Source organism: Mesoplodon densirostris, chromosome 5, assembly GCF_025265405.1.
Source record: "Mesoplodon densirostris isolate mMesDen1 chromosome 5, mMesDen1 primary haplotype, whole genome shotgun sequence".
NCBI lineage: Eukaryota > Metazoa > Chordata > Mammalia > Artiodactyla > Ziphiidae > Mesoplodon > Mesoplodon densirostris.
The window spans coordinates 11824166-11841370 of record NC_082665.1 but is presented as its reverse complement, the minus strand read 5'-3'; the positions used below and the strand labels follow the sequence as shown (position 1 = coordinate 11841370).

Here is a 17205-nt window from a genome sequence, read left to right as displayed (position 1 = left end):
CCCAGACCGGGGCACGAACCCGTATCCCCTGCATCGGCAGGCGGACTCTTAACCACTGCGCCACCAGGGAGGCCCGATCTGACTTTTTTTTGAAGCTCAATGATAAGTACAGGGGTGAGAGAGGACTCTATACCGTTCTCTCTATTTTTGTGTATACTATTGATATTTTCAATAATAAAAAGTTTTTTTTTTTTTTAATATTGGAAAGAAAATTAAGCAGTAGTTTCCTCCACAAATTTCTTCCTCTCGCTTCCTGCCTGTGCTGCAGCTGGGGTATGAAGATGGCAACCCTTCCCTAAAGGGCTGCAGGGCTTCAGTTCTAATGCAGCCTAAGGTTGTTATTACTGTCTGCACATCCTGAATTTCAATGAGTCACAACAATATTATTAGTTACATCAAATTCTGAGCCTTTGAGGATCCTAAAGTAATGATACATATTACATAATTTACTTAAAAAACTACTGCCTTCAAAAACTGTATTATCATGGGTATTCACAGTTCAAAGGAATAAAGATTAATTTTCAGGGCAAAAAGTGAGGTATAAATGTCACCAACCAGGCTTTTTCACTTACCAATATACCTGCTACTACAGAAGCCACTGCATTTCTTCTCTCACTCCAGTCGATACATTCACATTCTGGCCAACGGAAATTATCTAGGAAGCCTGCCATTTTCACCACTTAAGCATGGACTTTTCATTAAATACTATATTCTACAAATAAAAAGAGAAAAAAATAATCGATCTAAGGAAATATTTTTAAGAAGTGAAATATCTTACTCCTTTCTTAAAGCTTTAAACACAAATTTAACTTTAGGTCTAAATCTACTATAGTTAAGAAGAAAAATTCAATACTACAATGTATATCTATTGAGATGTACATAAGACTGTCCTAGGACACAGAAGGAGCTTACTATTTGTTAAATGAGCATGGTGGTTTTAAAACATGTCTGCCATAGAGAATGGACTTGAGGACATGGGGCGGGGTGGGGGGAAGCTGGGATGAAGTGAGAGTAGCATCGACATATATACACTACCAAACGTAAAATAGATGGCTAGTGGGAAGCAGCCGCACAGCACAGGAAGATCAGCTCGGTGCTCTGCGACGAGCTAGAGGGGTGGGATGGGGGGGGAGGGAGGCTTAAGAGGGAGGGGATATAGGAATATATGTATGCATATGGCTGATTCACTTTGTTGTACAACAGAAACTAACACAGCATTGTAAAGCAATTATACTCCAATAAAGACGTATTAAAAAAATAAAAAATAAAAGTGTCTGCAAAGTCTTTGACACTTCTCCCATTGAGAGGTGGATCTATGTCCCTACCTTTGAATTTAGGTCAACAATAAAGGCTGGTTCACCGATAAAGTAGAGAAAGTGATGCTATGTAACTCTGCCATACAACTTCTCAGACTAGATCATAAAAGACAATGCAGCTTGCAGGTGGTTCTCTGGAACACTAACACTAGAGCCCTGAGTTGGTTTGTAAAAAATCCAAGGCCACAGTGCTGTAAGGAGACCAAGGCCCACGGTTCCAGGTGGCGGCCCAGCCAACAGGTAGCCCTCAACTGTCAGACATGACTGCTGCTCCGGTTATTAGCATTACCCCCACACTTTAAGCCTTCCCTGACGAGGCCCCAGGTATACGGAGTGGACACATGTCATCCTGGCTATGCCCTTTCCAAATTCCTGACCCACAGGAACCGTAAGCATAATAAAATGGCTGTTTTAAACTACTAAGTTCTAGAGTTATCTGTATGCAGCAATAGATAACTGGAAGGAGAAAAATCACATGCATAAAAAACTATACAAGGGTACATCATGCTGTGTGAATTTTCAAAACAAAGAGAGTATGTTCAGATGTGATGATTCAGGAACACCTTAAGTTCCAGAAAGAAAAGCGGAAAAAAACTATTTGAAAGCACTGAAGAGTGCTGAAAAGCAGGCAGAAACTGGAGGGCATTTACCCCTGAAAGAAAACACAATGAGCAAGATCCACTTTAATACAGCTTTTCCCCCTGAAGAATTCCCTAACCTTCCACTCCCAGCCAAGTGAGTCCCTGTGGTGCAGAATAGCTAAAACTTGAGCAAAAAGTCAGTCTTTCTGGCTTGAGGCATCAGAGGATGAAGTTCAGGATGACAAGAGCAGCTGGAAATTGAAGGGGAAACCTTGGAAAGGGGTAAGTCACAAGGGGGAGCCCCAAACACTAATATAAACTCTCTTAAATACCTGACTAATCCCTGAACAGCACATGCATGAAGGAGATTCCAAGGACCTGAGCAGAAAAAAATATTTGGAAGGCTAAAAGAACTAAACAGATTTCGGCTGCTGTCCCCTGCAAGGCATTTTGGAATTTGAGCTCCACCAGGTCAGAGATTAGTAAACGCCTTGGGATTTCCACACACTCCAACAAAGTATAAAACCAAATCTCCACAATTTCAGGGTGATCAGTCAGTATTTTAATTGCCTGTTAGAACAAAAAGTAACACTCTTCAGATGAAGATAACTGATCCAGAGGGTCTATAATGTATCATCCACAATGTCCAATATACAGTTGACCCCTGAACAACACAGGTTTGAACTATGCAGATGCACTTATATGTGGATTTTTTTCACTAAATACATACTACAGTACTACACAATCCATGGCTGGTTGAACCCACAGATGCAGAACTGCAGACAGGCAGGACCAATGTATAGTTATACATGAATTTCTGACTGCACAGAAGGTCAGCACCCCTAACCCCTGTTTTGTTCAAGGGTCAACTGTATAGTTAAAAAAAAAATCACTAGACTTTTAGAGAAGCAGAAAAAATGTGATTTATCTTCAAGGAGGAAAAAAAATCAGTCAATAGAAACAGACCCCCCCATAACTCAGATATTGAAAATTAGCAGACAATGACTTTAAAGCAGCCAGTATAAACACATTCAAAGACAAAGGAACATGGTCAAAATAACTGAGTTAATGGAGAATCTCAGTAGAGAAACTTTTAAATGTAAATTTTAGGACTGAAAATTATAATATTTGAAATTTAAAATTAACTAGATGGGCTCAGTAGGAGATTAGAGACCGTAGAAGAAAAGTACAGTAAGCTTGAAGAAAGGTTAAAGGAAATTATCCTATCTAGAGAACAGGTTTTTTTTCTTTTTAATTAGGGGGAAATGAATAAAGTTTCAGGAAACTCAGGAACACTAATAACTGGTCTAACATATGTTTAATTGGGTCCCAGAAAAATAAAAGAAGCAGGAAGAAAAAATATTTAAAGAAATAATGGCTGATAATTTCCCAAATTTGGTAAAAAATAATAATTTGCAAATCCAGGAAACTCAGCAAACTCCACGAGGATAAACACAAGGAAAACATCATAATAAAACTGCTGAAAACCAGAGATAAAAAGAAACAAAGCAACTTTAGGGGGAAAAAATAATCAACACATTACATACAGGGGTAGTAGAACAATATGTATGATGGCTGACTTCTCGTCAAAAACAATGGAGGCCAGAAGAAAATGGAAGGACATTTTTTGACATGCTTTTAAGAAAAGCAATCATGAGAATTCCCTGGCGGTCCAGTGGTTAGGACTCCATGCTCTCACTGCCGAGGGCCCGGGTTCAATCCCTCGTCAAGGAACTAAACTCCCACAAGCCACTCAGCATGGCCCAAAATCAATCTCAAATGCTATATCCAGCAAAAATATTCTTCAAAAGTGAGGGTGATGGCAGTTCTACCCCTATCTATCTACCCAAGAGAAATGATAACATGTCTACACAAAAACTTGTACACAAATGTTCATAGCAGCATTACTCATAATAACCAAGCAGTGCAGCAACCCAACATACGTCAATTATTGAATGTATAAATAAAATGTGGGATACCATACAATGGAATACAAATTCAGCAATAAAAAGGAAATACTGATACATGATACAACACGGATGAACCTCATAAACATTACTCTAAGTGAAAGACAACCACGTATATTGTATATTCCATTTATATAAAATGTCCAGATGAGGCAAATCTATACACAGAAAGTAAATTAGCTGTTGCCTAGTGATGGGCAGGGGGGAGCGGAGTGTAATAGGGAGTGAGTGCTCATAGGCACAAGGTTATAAAATTAGACTGTAGTCTTACTGCACATAAATATACTAAAAATCACTGAACTGTACACTTAAAACAGGTGACTGTTATCATATCTTTATTGTATCTCAAAAAAGCTTTTTTTAAATGAGGATAAAATAAAAATATTTTCAGGTATACAAAAACTAAGATAATTCATCACCAAATCTGCACTAAACAATGCTGAAGGAAATTCTTCAGGTTAAAGGGAAATGACACCAGATTAATCTCAGATCTATAGGAAGGAATGAAGAATACCAGAAATAATCAATATGTGGGTAAATATAAAAGACTATTTTTTACTCCTTCTCTTTATTTAAGACAACTATTTAAGGCAAAAATTATAACATTGTATAGGATATCCACAAAGATAACCTTTCTAAATAGCATGTCAGTTATATTTTCAAATAATATGCTTAAATATGGATTTAGGCGAAATACCTCTGAATTTAAAGTAATGGGTCCAATTGTTAATCTGAAAAGAAGTACAATAAATATGCTACAGAAGTTCCAAACACTGGACACACAGACTGGGAGACAATATTTGCAAAACAAGTATCTGACAAAGGATTTGTACCTACAATATAGAAAGAACTCTTAAAGATTAATAATAAAAAAAAAACAAAATATAGGCAATAAAAAGTGTGCACGAGAGTTGAACAGACTTGAAATGGCAAAGGACTTAAAAAGACAATGACCAAAAAGCATCTAGGGCTTCCCTGGTGGCGCAGCGGTTGAGAGTCTGCCTGCCGATGCAGGGGACACGGGTTCGTGCCCCAGTCTGGGAAGATCCCACATGCTGCGGAGTGGCTGGGCCCGTGAGCCATGGCCGCTGAGCCTGCACGTCCAGAGCCTGTGCTCCCCACGGGAGAGGCCACAACAGTGAGAGGCCCGTGTATGGCAAAAAAAAAAAAAAAAAAAAAGCATCTAAATAGGTATTCAATATCATTAGTCATCAGGGAAATGCAAATTAAAGAAATATCATCACATCCACTAGAATGGCTAAGATTAAAAAGACTCACTATTGGAAGCAGAACAACTGGAAATCTCATACATTTCTGGTTGCGGTTTCTTACAAAGTTAAAAAGTAATGCTCCCTATAACCCAGCAATTCCACCCCTAAGTATTTACCAAGGGAAGTAAAAACATATGTCCACAAAAAGACTTTTACAAGAAAGTTTATAGCAGGTTTATTCATATTAGTCCCAAACTGAAACAACCTAAATATTCATCAACAGAAGAATGGATAAACAAATTATGATGGATTCATACAATGGAATACTATTCAGCAACAAAAAAGGATGAACGATATATATAACCACACAGAAAAAAAATCTCAAAACCTGATTTATGTGAATGAAGGCAAACACAAAGGAGTATATACTGTATGATGCCATTTAAAATGAAGCTTAGGAAGAGGCAAAACTAATCCATAGTCCCAGAGATCAGAACAGTGGTTGCCAGTAGGGGCTGAGGATTGACTACAAGGGAACTTTTTTGGGGTGATAATAATGTTCTATATCTTGGTTGGGATAGTGATTATGCAAGTACATTTATTTATCAAAAGTTACTGAAGTGTACACTTAAGATCTGTGTATTTTACAGTATGTAAATTTTACCCACAAAAAAAGATTTTAAAATTTTATCATTTAGATATGCTTCAGCTGCACTAAAGCCTTACTATGTATGCATTATGGGCACGTTTTATCAAGATAGTCTCCAGTCACAGAGATGAACTGTTATCAAATATTAAATATTAACTGGTTAAAAACAAGTTTAGGGAAGGTCGCCATGAATTTAAGACAATGTCTGAAGGTTAAAACAAAAATCATGGGACTTCCCTGGTGGCACAGTGCTTAAGAATCCGCCTGCCAATGCAGGGGACATGGGTTCGAGCCCTGGTCTGCGAAGATCCCACATGCCGCGGAACAACTAAGCCCGTGCACTACAACTACTAAGCCTACATTCTAGAGCCCATGAGCCACAACTACTGAAGCCTGCGCGCCTAGAGCCCGTGCACCGAAACAAAGAGAAGCCACCTCAGTGAGAAGTCCACGCACTGCAACGAAGAGTAGCCCCCACCTCGCCACAACTAGAGAAAGCCTGTGAGCAGCAACGAAGACCCAACGCAGCCAAAGATAAATAAATAAATTTATTTTTTTTAAAAAGTGACATTATAAAAACAAAAGTCATGTTTCCTATTATAAAATTCATTTTGCATATATCAACCTACTTATAAATAGTTCTATAAGAAGAAAACATACAGTCGTCCCTCAGTATGTACAGGGGATTGGTTCCAGGACCCCCCTCGAATACCAAAATCTGTGGATGCTTAAGTCCCTTATATAAAATGGCATACTATTTGCATATAAACTCCTTTATGTACTTTAATATCATCTCCAGATTACTTATAATACTTAATACAATGTAAATACTATGTAAATAGTTATAAATACAATGTAAATGCCCTGTAAATAGCTGCCAGCACTCAGCAAATTCAAGTTTTGCTTTTTGGAACATTCTGGAATTTTTTTTTCCTGAGTATTTTTGATCCCTGGTTGGTTGAATCCGTGGATGTGTAACCCAAGGACACAGAGGGCTATTTCCACACACTAATTTCTGAAATGTCATGGTCTTCTCCCTCCTGGAGCTTAAATTGCAGGGTCAGGGGTTTGGGTGGGGCAGAGAAACATCAGAATAAGACAAACAGTTACTATGAAGGAAATGCACATGATCCTGATACAAAATAAGGGAGACCTATTTTAGAATGGTCAGGGAATGCCTCGCTCAAGAGGCAACATGTGCTAAAATTTTAAAACACACTGAAATTTAAAAGGTGAGTAAAGTTAATTAGATTAAGGAGAAGCAAAAAAGGCAGAGCAGAGAGAGGGAAAATTACATACAAAAGCCACTAAGTCCCTTTGATACTAGCAAGGAAGAATTAGCTGATACCAAAGAGCATAAGAATATAGTAAGTTAGGGGAGGAAGTGGCTTGGAATAAATATGGAGAGAGACAGGTAAGTACCAGATCACCTTTCAGATTAATGTGGACTTCATGATGGATTTGGGGTTTCACCAAGTGCAACGGGAAACCGAGTGAAGAGCGTTAGGATAAAAGGAGCAAAGGCACCAAGATGGCCACTGTGGTAAACATTTAGGAGAGGGCTAGTATATTAAGAACTAACACTCTGAACTGAGAAGACTGACTTTCATATGGGTTTTCTTATTGATATTTACCAAAAAATAAGCACATTTTATCATGACAGTCTTGATTTAATAACAGCAATCGACAATACTAACACGGATCCCCTGGCTTAAAGTGGAGATAAGTATACAATATTTAACTTAAGATAATAGGCCTTTGGAGACTTAATGAAGGCAAAGACTACTTAGAGGAAATCTAAATGTTCAATAATAGAATAAATGTTTAAGTAAAATAGTTTACTTAATGGAGACATTTAAAAATCTATTTTTGAGGGACTTCCCTGGTGGTCCAGTGGTTAAGACTCCATGCTTCCAATGCAGGGGGTGAGGGTTCAATCCCTGCTCGAGGAACTAAGATCCCACATGCCATGGGGCACAGCCACAAAAAAATTTTTTTTGAAAATCTATTTTTGAAAAACATTTAATGGCATGAGTAAATGGTAATGACTAATACCAAGTAAAAAAAACAGGTTATTAAAACTGTATCTAGGGCTTCCCTGGTGGTGTAGTGGTTAAGAATCTGCCTGCCAATGCAGGGGACACGAGTTCGAGCCCTGGTCCGCGAAGATCCCACATGCTGCAGAGCAACTAAGCCCGTGCGCCACAACTACTGAGCCTGCGCTCTAGAGCCTGCGAGCCCCAACTGCTGAGCCTGCGTGCCACAACTACTGAAGCCCGCGCGCCTAGAGCCTGTGCTCCACAACAAGAGAAGCCACCGCAATGAGAAGCCTGTGCACCACAACGAAGAGTAGCCCCTGCTCTCCACAACCAGAGAAAGCCCGCACGCAGCAACGAAGACCCAACACAGACAAAAGTAAATAAATAAAATAAATAAATTTTAAAAATGTATCTATGCATTATTTCCTTTTTAGAAAAAAGAATTAATAGTATATATATATATATATATATATATATATATATATATATACACACACACACACACACACAGACACACACACACATGCATAAAAATAAGAACACCAGTACTTTCATAATATTATTTTATATATGGGTCACAGGATGGTGTGTTTGTTTTGCTTTCTATTTTCAAAGTTTGCTGCACTGAGCATGATTACATTTTTTTAATGCGAAGTGATTTTAAAAGTTATTGTAATTAACAAAATGATTGTTGATTCTTGCCTGTTGAGAAACCTCTTATATAATGTACTATGTCTGTAACTGTTTTAAATAAACTTAAACTTTTTTGAGGTCAAGGAAATTACTGGTATGGTCTCCCGCAAAACTGACCCAGGTACCAATTTTTAAAAAAACAAGATGACTGAACTGAACTAATGGACCCACAAGTCTTATAATACATTAGATAGCAATTATTCCTATTACTAGAGAGGCAACTCTTTTTAAAAGGAAATGAGTCCTTTTTAGAGAGCATTTTAAGTGATTCAACTGTGAAAATTTCAAATACTCAGTTTAGGAAACCAAATTGGATACCTGCAAAAAGCAAGAGGAGAAAACAACTACGCGCTTTAACATATAAACATGGTCTGAGTGATTTCCATATGCATCAAAGTCCAAATAATATACCTAATTCAAAATTTTTTCCTTTGACCAAACTTTCATGTTACCATCTGTTTGTTCATGCAGCTCTTCACTAGTTGTTAAATGCTACAAATGTTAGGCGCTGTGTATACAAAAATGATTAAGACAATCAATGTAGAGAACAGTCTAGTTAAGGACATTGTCAGGAGAATAAATAACTGCATTATAAAGTGTGCTCCACTATACATACACAAAAGGGCTATAATAGAAATATGAAAAGAGTGTTATAGGACACTACTTCCCGGGAAGAGTTGAGGAAAGTTTGATAAAGGAAGAATAAACTTGGTTGGGTTTTGAAGCAAGAAGAGGAGTTTGACAGATGAAAAAGGAGGAATAAAATATGCAAAATTATGTAAGGCCACAAGAGAACAGGGTAGAGTTTAAGGTATTTCAAAGTGATGTGATTAACATGTTTGGGACAAGATCATCAAGGATTTTTCAGCCTACACAAATCTGACCTCTATTCTCTAAGCCAAGGGATTAGCAAACTTCTGGAAAGAACCAGACAGTGTACATTTTTAGTTTTGCAGGCCAAACAATCTCTGTCACGACCACTCAACTCTGCTGTTATAACATAAAAGCAGCCATAAACAATATGTGACCAAATGAGCATGGCTGTTTTCCAATAAAACCTAAATTTACAAAACAGGCAGCAGACCACCAGACTTGACCCACAGCTCATAGTCTGCAGGCCCCTGCTCTAAGCACTAGGAAACTACCAGAGGCTTGTAAGCAGGAAGTGACGAAATCAGCTCTGCGATTTAGAAAGACAATTCTGGTAGCAGCAGTATGGAGGAGGGACTGAAGGAAAATGTTAAAGACACCCTCTAGACAGGAAGAGAATAAGGATGGAAACTGAGGCCATACTCATACAGGCTAAAGAAAAGGTTTTTATTTGAGAACTATTGATGTGGTATTATCAACAAGCAAGGAAGAGCTAAGAATGACTGCTTGGGTACCCAATGGCTGGAAAGACACCATTAACCAAAATAGGGAAGGGAGAAAGGGAGAGGAGAGTTTGAGCATCATGTGTTTGATATGACTGAAGGACATCCAGGTGGAAATGTATGTAAGACAGACGTACAGAATCCACTGAAAGAGTGGTTTAAAGCAGAAATACAGATTACAGGCTGACAGTAATTAAGTGGTAACTGAAGTCACAGGGGCAGCTAGGGTATCTCAAGGAGAAAATATGGAAGAGGGCTGAGGACTGATTCAGTGCTCATCTCTGACTCACTCTCTTCCTTCCTTGCATTACTGTCTGCCAGGCATTACAGCAGACTTACATATACAATAGTATTTAATCAGCACAAAACTCTTTTAGATCATGAATGAAATATTTACAGAACATGTCCTACAAGCAAGGCACTGTGGGGAAAATAAAGATGAATAAAACTTGGCCCTCATCATCAGGAGATTTACAAACTGGCAGAGAAATCAGTTAACACCTTTTAAAATTAAATTACAATTTGTATCATTAAAAAATCTGGTGGGGGGGCTTCCCTGGTGGCGCAGTGGTTGAGAGTCTGCCTGCCGATGCAGGGGACACGGGTTCGTGCCCCGGTCCGGGAAGATCCCACATGCCGCGGAGCGGCAGGGCCCGTGAGCCATGGCCGCTGAGCCTGCGCGTCCGGAGCCTGTGCTCCACAACGGGAGAGGCCACAACAGTGAGAGGCCCGTGTACCGCAAAAAAAAAAAAAAAAAAAAAATCTGGGAGAATTCCCTGGCAGGCCAGTGGTTAGGACTCCCAAGCTTCCACTGCAGGGAGCACGGGTTCGATCCGTGATCGGGGAACTAAGATCCTGCATACCACATGCTGCAGCCAATAAATAAATAAATAAGTTACCCCAAAAATCAGGAAATTAAATTTAAATATCGTGCAAGATATTAGGTCTACATAGCCAGAGCACAACAGCTGACTCACATGAAACAAAACAAAACTAAAATCGACACCTTCCCTACTACTACTACCACTAGTACGACTACTACTACTAGTACTATTACTAGTGGCTCTTAGTTATAGGGTGCTTACAGGGTACAGACAACGCTACTCCATCCTCAGGAACACTCTATTCATAGACTATTCCATGGAATCCTCACAAATACTCTAAGGCAGTTACTATTGTTATCTCGTAGTACTGAAAAGGTTTATAGAGTAACTGGCCCAAGGTCACACAGCTAGCAAGAAGGAAAGCCAGGATTCCACCGAAGTTCACATCTGATTCCAAACCTGTGCTCATGGCCAATACACTGTCCTGCTGCCAGACAGTTTCACGGCATTTCTCTCATGTCCATTTCGTGAGGATAAAGTTACTATTCTACTGCCTGTGGTGAAGAAAGCAAGAAGAACGAGATGGAAGAGAAAGAGCCCCAGTTTAGAGGAATACTGTGATCACCTGGAAACAGAAGAAAGCAGTCCAATGAGGTCTACAATGACAGTGGTGATTACTGTTGATTCACATCTTGACGAAGCAGTCTGGAGAATACAGTTTTTCTTCTTAGGTTGCTATAAGCCTGGTGTCTAGGTAGTCACAGTGTGAATATTTTATAGGCCTTAAAATCCAACAGTATGATTATTCAGAGAGCTAAGCATTTTTGGAAAGACATTTTACATACTTAATCTCAGGATGCTTATTTGCCTTCTGACTTGTAAATCATCTGTAACAAGAATAAAATTTAGTAAGTACTACCAATTTTCATAAAAGATTTAAATCTAAAAACCAAAGTAAAAGACAGGGAGCACAGGGTTTTTTTTTCCTTTAATATATATATATATATATATATATATATATATATATATATATTTATTTATTTATTTATTTATTTATTTGGGCTGCATTGGGTCTTCGTTGCTGCACACGGGCTTTCTCTAGTTATGGCGAGCGGGGGCTACTCTTCCTTGCGGTGCGCGGGTTTCAAATTGCGGTGGCTTCTCTTATTGTGAGCGTGGGCTCTAGGCATGTGGGCTTCAGTAGTTGTGGCACAAGGGCTCAGCAGTTGCGGCTCACGGGCTCTAGAGCGTAGGCTCAGTAGTTGCGGTGCAGGTTGTTGAAATAATCCAAGTGAAGGATGATATGGGGACCTCCCTGGCAGTCTAGTGGTTAAGACTCCGTGCTTCTACTTCAGGGGGCACAGGTTCGACCCCTGGAAGGGGAACTAAGATCCCACATCCCTCATGCCTCATGGCACGGCCACCAAAAACATAAATAAATAAAATTTTAAAAGATATGACTTCCATGACCTCCTGACTCCACGGCCAGATCTAATCCCCTTAGTACTTCATTATTAATCTTGTTATTTGATTAATACATATACCTTCCCCTGAAGAGAGTAAAATCCACGAAGGACATTCCATGTCCATTCTTGCTCACTGTAGTTCTCCCAGAGCCTAGCACAGTGGCCTGGCATATAGTAGGCACTCAAATACTTGTTGAATGATTGACTCTAACTATTTTGTCTTTCAAATTTTGGAATGCGGGCTTCCCTGGTGGCTCAGTGGTTGGGAGTCCGCCTGCCAATGCAGGGGACACGGGTTCGTGCCCCAGTCCGGGAGGATCCCGCGTGCCGCGGAGTGGCTGGGCCCGTGGGCCGTGGCCACTGGGCCTGTGCATCCAGAGCCTGTGCTCCACGGCGGGAGAGGCCACAGCAGTGAGAGGCCCACATACCGCAAAAAAAAAAAAAAAAAAAAAAAAAAAAAATTGAAATGCAATACCTGTCTCATTATCCTGTCACAAAAAAAAAGAAAAAAAAAGTCTACTTCTCTATACCTAGGTTTATTTAAACTGATAATCTGTAGACGCTGGTAAAAAGAAGCATCATTTCAATGAGGGAAATAAATCTTGCCAGGACAATATATTAAAACATATTATTTCTTTTTTTTGGCCACACCGCATGGCATGCGGAACTTCCCCGACCAGGGATCGAACCCATGCCCCCTGCAGTGGAAGCGCAGAGTCTTAACCACTGGACCATCAGGGAAGTCCCTAAAACATATTATTTCTTAAAACCATTCTCCCTGCTTCCTCAAGTGCAGATTCTGCCAGAATTTTCTAAAACTCAGACCAGATCATGCCTTTCATCAAAAACTTCCAACAGCCTGAGATAAAGTCCAAAAGATACAGGGTACTTACAGTCTCCCCTATTATAACTTTCTTATCTCCTACTATCTTGATGCACTCTTTACTCCAGCCACAAAGAAATAAAAGGGAGAAGGTAGCCAGTACTTATTGAATACCTACTGTTAGGAAAACTGCTAAAGATTTTTAATATATTTATTTATATATTTCTGTATCTATTTCTATATGTCTACCTATCTCCTTGGAATGCCCCTTTCATCTCTTTGTCTACAGACAAACTCCCAATTCAACCTTCAGGACACACATCAGCCAAGTTTGGAAGTAATTGAACCAGATTACATCAAGGATCCCTTCCATTGCTAAGATTCTGAGAACCATGATCCTTCTAGTAATGAAGCAGTCTCCAAGAGCGATATGAACTAGAAAGTTCAAAAGATTCCATCAGTAATTTCATCTACGTCAAAACATACAATTAAGAAACCAAGTGAAATGTGTAAACCTTTATTGATCCTGGTTTCCAAAAAAAAATTTTTTTAAGGCAGTCTGGGCCAACTGGGGAAATCTGAATAAGGTCAGACAGAGAATATTACAGAATTATTTTCCCAGATGTGATAATGATAGTATTGTGGTTACGTAAAGAGAATGACCTTGTTAGGAGATGCATTCTTACATATTTAGGGATGAGGTGTCAATGCCAGCAACATATGATCAAATGGTTAAGCAAAGAAAAAAATAAAGCAAATATGGCAAACTGTTAAAATGTTGAATGTACTGTTCAATTTTCTGTATGTTTAAAAAATTTTTATAATAAAAAGTTGAAAACATAGAAAGCCATCCTATCATGAGTTGCCACCTAAAAAAGATGACTGCTACACAATCCCAGAGCTGATCCAGCCATGGCGAAACTTCACTCGCTCTCTGAGGCCATCTTTACCTAGGTTTCCCAGCAGAAGCCATGCTTAGGCATCTCTGCATCCTCGGATTGCTCAGAAAATGCCGTACTCCCCAGTTCAGAGACACTGGCTCCAGGGTCACAGCTTTGAACCACACAGGTGAAAGGGAAGCCACCTGGCAAGCAGTACTGCGATGGCAAAGGCCTAGAATAAGAACATTTCTAAGGGGCTCAAAGGAAGTGGATGCCTTGAAGTACCAATTATCCTCCTCCAGCATTAGCCACCATGCAGGCAGCTAATAGTACAGGCTTTGGAGTTAGCACTGGCCTGGGCCCTCACCTACCTGCAGCCTCTTCCCCGCTGTGCCTACTTGGCCAGGTTCATTTATCCATTCCTTTTTTTTTTTTTTTTTTTTTTTTTGCGGTACGTGGGCCTCTCACTGTTGTGGCCTCTCCCGTTGCGGAGCACAGGCTCCGGACGCACAGGCTCAGCGGCCATGGCTCACGGGCCCAGCCGCTCCGCGGCACGTGGGATCTTCCCGGACCGGGGCACGAACCCGTGTCCCCTGCATCGGCAGGCGGACTCTCAACCACTGCGCCACCAGGGAAGCCCTATGCATTCCACTTTTAATGGAACAGTCGCTGTGTGACAGGCACTGTTCAAGCTTTAAATGTCCTTGGGCTATGGTCCTCTGAGGTGTAAACTGGGGATATGACAGCACATCCCTCAGTAAGTGAGAATTAATAAGAAAAGCAGTGTCCAGCACATGTGATCACTCAATGCTATCAACCACTACCTACCAAGAAGATGGTTCACATACACACGACTGCTTTTGTACTCCTGGCACTACTGCCATTACTATTTGGAAGAGAAAAATGATTTCTATCTCTGGGTGATGATGGCAGATGTACACAGCACCTCATTCTGCTCCCTCTTGAAACTTCACGAAAATTGCCATCAATAAAAGGAGTTTTTAAAAAGTCCTAAACTCCTAACTAACGATAGGGAGAACAGAAGATGAAACAATAGCAATAAAATTTTGAAAGCTGGAAAGCAGATGGACATGGTAACTGACTTAGCACACCCAAGAAAGCTGAATTTCCAAGCCAGTAGCGGGGAAAGCTGAGAACCAACACAGTGACAACTTGGGAGGAAGCAGGAAGGAAAGTCAGATCCCAGAACCTGTCCCTTTTCTCGTCATGGTACTGGCAACTGCTTCTTCCATATCCTGGCAAAAATATGAGGCTTTTCCCCCACTATGTCTTGTGTTCTGGACTGGGGGATACCAGGCGCAACAGAAGATGCAGGTATCGTACTGAAAACTGGACAGAAGGGACTGCAGAAGACTAGCAGCCAGATCCACTCCTTCCAGATAAGAATCTGGAAAGCTATGCAGAGAAAGAAAACTCAAAACAAAATCACTATAACCTCAGAGATAAGAGAACATATTGCATTTTAAAGCAAGAATAGGATGCTATCATAAGAAACATTCAGAGACTAAAAAATAGCTTTGAAAAATAAAAACATAACCGTGGATTTTTTTTAATCCAAATACAAAGGTTGAGAAATAAAAGTTAAGAAAATCTAGCATTGCGAATGCCCTGCTGGTCCAGTGGTTAACACTCCGCTCCTTTATTGCCGAGGGCGTGGGTTTGATCCCTGGTAGGGGAACTAAGATCTCACTAGCTGCGTGGTGCCCCCAACCCCCAGCCCCCCAAAATCTAGCATTAAGTAGGTGGAAAACAGAAGAAAACAGGTAAGAAAATTAGAAGACCTTTAAAAGGTTCACATCTAAATAAGAGGTGTTTCAGGAGACACTATAGAGAATACAAGCGAGAAAAATAACAAAATATTCAGGAAAATCTCTCCAGAATAGAAAGTACTATATTTCCAGATTTAAAGGGCCCATCAGATACTCAACCTAATGGATGAAAATAGACCCGTGCTAAGACAGGCCATTTTAAATTTCAAACCACTGGAGTCAAAGCAGAAATTAGTCTGCAGAAATTAAAAACAAAACAAAACAAATAGCAGAAACTAACACAACATTGTAAAGCAATTATACTCCAATAAAAATTAATTTTAAAAAAACAGGTCAAATACAAAGGATCAGGAATCATAATACTTTGGAATTAGCAGCAACACGAGAAGCAAGATGACAATGGACCAATTACTTCAAAATTCTGAGAGAAAATTACTTCCAACTAAAATTCTATTACCAGCCAAAATATCAGTCAAGTATGAGGATAGAATCAAAACATATTCAGACAGGCAACGTCTCCAAGAAAACATAACTCTTCTTGTCAAGAAGCTACTGAAGTTTGAGTGCCACCGGAGAGAGTAAATCAATGAAAGAGAATACAGGAACGATCCCCACACAGGAGAGCTAAAGAGAATCCAGCTATGCCCCAGACGAGGAGGACAACCAGGCTAGACTGAAGCAGTGTAACCAGGTACTATGCCAGCTTTTTTTTTTTTTTTTTTTTTTTAGTTTTTATTTATTTATGGCATGCAGGATCTTAGTTCCCCAACCAGGGATCAAACCCATGGCCCCTGCAGTGGAAGTGCAGAGTCTTTTTTTTTTTTAATACATCTTTATTGTAGTATAATTGCTTCACAATACCCTGTTAGTTTCTGTTGTACAGCAAAGTGAATCAGCCATATGCATACATATATCCCCATATCCCTCCCTCTTGAGCCTCCCTCACACCCTCCCTCCCTCCCACCTCACCCCTCTAGGTCGTCGCAAAGCACTGAGCTGATCTCCCAGTGCTACGCGGCTGCTTCCCACTAGCTATTTTACATTTGGTAGTGTATATATTAGTCCATGCTACTCTCCCGCCACCCCACCTCCGTGTCCTCAAGTCCATTCTCTATGTCTAAGTCTTTATTCCTGCCCTGCCACTAGGTTCATCAGTACCATTTTTTTTTTTTTTTTAGATTCCATATATATGTGTTAGCATACGGTATTTGTTTTTCTCTTTCTGACTTACCTCACTCTGTATGACAGACTCTAGGTCCATCCACCTCACTACAAATAACTCAATTTCGTTTCTTTTTATGGTTGAATAGTATTCCATTGTATATATGTGCCACATCTTCTTTATTTATTCATCTGTCGATGGACATTTAGGCTGGGAAGCGCAGAGTCTTAACCACTGGACCACCAGGGAAGTCCCTATCCAGCTTTTTAACCTGAGGACTGAATGTCCCATGAACCTGACCCAGATTCCTATCTGTACTCAGCCGTGCTTGGCTTGACCTTGATCATGTGCTGATGCAGTTCCTGCTTTCCTTCTGAACCCTGCAGCCTGCATCAGCAAAGGACATTCACTTACCTCACAGAAGGTTCTA

General features: G+C 40.0%; 1 protein-coding gene across 2 annotated transcripts in view; it reads right to left on the bottom strand.

Annotated features, from left to right (window-relative positions):
- TMEM50B (transmembrane protein 50B) overlaps nt 1–17205 on the bottom strand; it is a 36721-nt gene that overhangs the window by 15572 nt on the left and 3944 nt on the right. For both annotated transcript variants that reach the window (XM_060099751.1, XM_060099750.1), the window contains one exon: nt 573–712. In XM_060099751.1, the coding sequence (XP_059955734.1) occupies nt 573–671 (99 nt within the window). In that variant the 5' untranslated portion in view covers nt 672–712. The remainder of the gene's footprint in view (nt 1–572; nt 713–17205) is intronic.